The following is a 1559-nucleotide window of genomic DNA, read 5'->3' as shown; positions in this document are numbered from 1 at the left end:
AATCTATTAATATTCTTCTCTCTCATGATATAGTTGTCAAATAACTTTCTCATTTCAAAATAACTTCTCTGTCTCAGGAAATAGTATATGAAATATGGTGGCAAGTAAGGAGTCTTTGGGCAATTCTAGTAATTCACAAGTTGGCATTCTGATTCCAATCCCTGAGCTCTCCTTGAGGTGAACCAGTGTGGGCTGGACTGATTACTGACTTCCGGGAACTGTTGGGCTGGAAGACCGGATCTTAGAGCAAAGGCTGTGCTTTGTGGATGGACAGTATTTCTTGGGCTTTTCAGCTTTAAGCTTTCTTAAAGGATCTCAGAGTTCTGTCATCTACTACCCTACCCCAAATGCTGGATCAGATCTAATGTCCGGGACTTTTACACAGAATGATTGACATAAAACTGTAGCAAGGGGGACTCTCTGGCTGGAATTGAAAGGCAAAGGACTTTACCTGCCTTTTCTCATTAAACATTATGAGACAGAAGGGAAATGAGATGGACATAAGGGAGAGAGGAAAAAAAAGATGGAAAGTTATATGGATGGAAAGTATAGGTAGAAAGACAGAATCATTGAGGAGACAGGGAGATGGACAAAGATGGTGCATGGATAGGTGTTTGGGTCCAGCGGTGAAGTATGGAGGTCTTAATATGGGGTTAATAATACCTGGCTTGATTTCATGGGTTTATGGTAACATTATATAAAAACATAAAGAAATTTCCAAAAATACCAGGTGTCATGAACAGCATGTAGGCCATGGGGACAGAGACACTGAGATAGGTCCTTAGTCAACCTCTGAGCCTTGGTGGCACAGTCTGCCTTGTTATCTAGAGTCCACAGGAGGTATTTGGTAACAAAGTGTAGAACATCTCAAATAACACTAACCATGTCCTGGTTGTTGGGAACGGGCCTTGGTTTCGCTGGGGTGGTTTTACCAGGGCTGGTGCTCCTCGTGTTCCCCTGCCCAGAGAGATAATGAGAAAAAGCCTGTAGAGCTGAAGCGGCAGTAATGGACGGAGGCATCTGCGGTAATGGACGGAGGCGTTTGCAGTAATGGACGGAGGCATCTGCAGTAATGGACGGAGGCATTTGCTTATCTCTCAGCCCGTTTTCCTTACTTTCCCCAGCAGCCTTCTCAGTGCCCCCTTCACCTCCTTGTTCCTTAGAGTGTAGATCAGAGGATTCACCATGGGCGTGACCACGCAGTAGAAAAGGGAAATGAATTTGCCCTGGTCCTGGTTACTGCTCTGGGCTGGAAGCGAATACCCGTAGATAGCAGAGCCATAGAAGAGGAACACAACCACGAGGTGGGAGAAGCATGTATTAAAGGCCTTTCGCCATGCCTCCACTGAGCGGATCTTCAGCACCGCTTGAGCAATGTAGCAGTAGGAGAGCAGGATGACACTTAGGGGCACAACAGTGAAGAAGCTGCAGACACCATTGAGCACAGCCTCATTGAGACTGGTGTCTCCACAGGCCAGTTTGATCATGACAGGCACCTCACACAGAAAGTTGTCCACCCTCTGGTGCCCACACAATGGGAGCTGCAGAGTGAATGTTGA

The 1559-nt window shown here is 46.2% G+C and overlaps 1 protein-coding gene across 1 annotated transcript in view; it reads right to left on the bottom strand.

Moving 5' to 3' along the window:
* Positions 1-1097: 1097 nt before the first annotated feature.
* LOC103196055 (olfactory receptor 15-like) overlaps positions 1098-1559 on the bottom strand; it is a 1010-nt gene continuing 548 nt past the window's right edge. The window contains exon 2 of the mRNA XM_007939707.1: positions 1098-1559. This exon is cut by the window's right edge and continues 27 nt beyond it. Within this exon, the coding sequence (XP_007937898.1) occupies positions 1098-1559 (462 nt within the window).

This window comes from Orycteropus afer, unplaced genomic scaffold (genome assembly GCF_000298275.1).
Source record: "Orycteropus afer afer isolate SDZICR_OR568_19922 unplaced genomic scaffold, OryAfe1.0 scaffold00061, whole genome shotgun sequence".
Classification (NCBI taxonomy): Eukaryota; Metazoa; Chordata; class Mammalia; order Tubulidentata; family Orycteropodidae; genus Orycteropus; species Orycteropus afer.
Note: the sequence above shows the minus strand (reverse complement) of the source record. Positions and strands in the feature narration are given on the sequence as shown.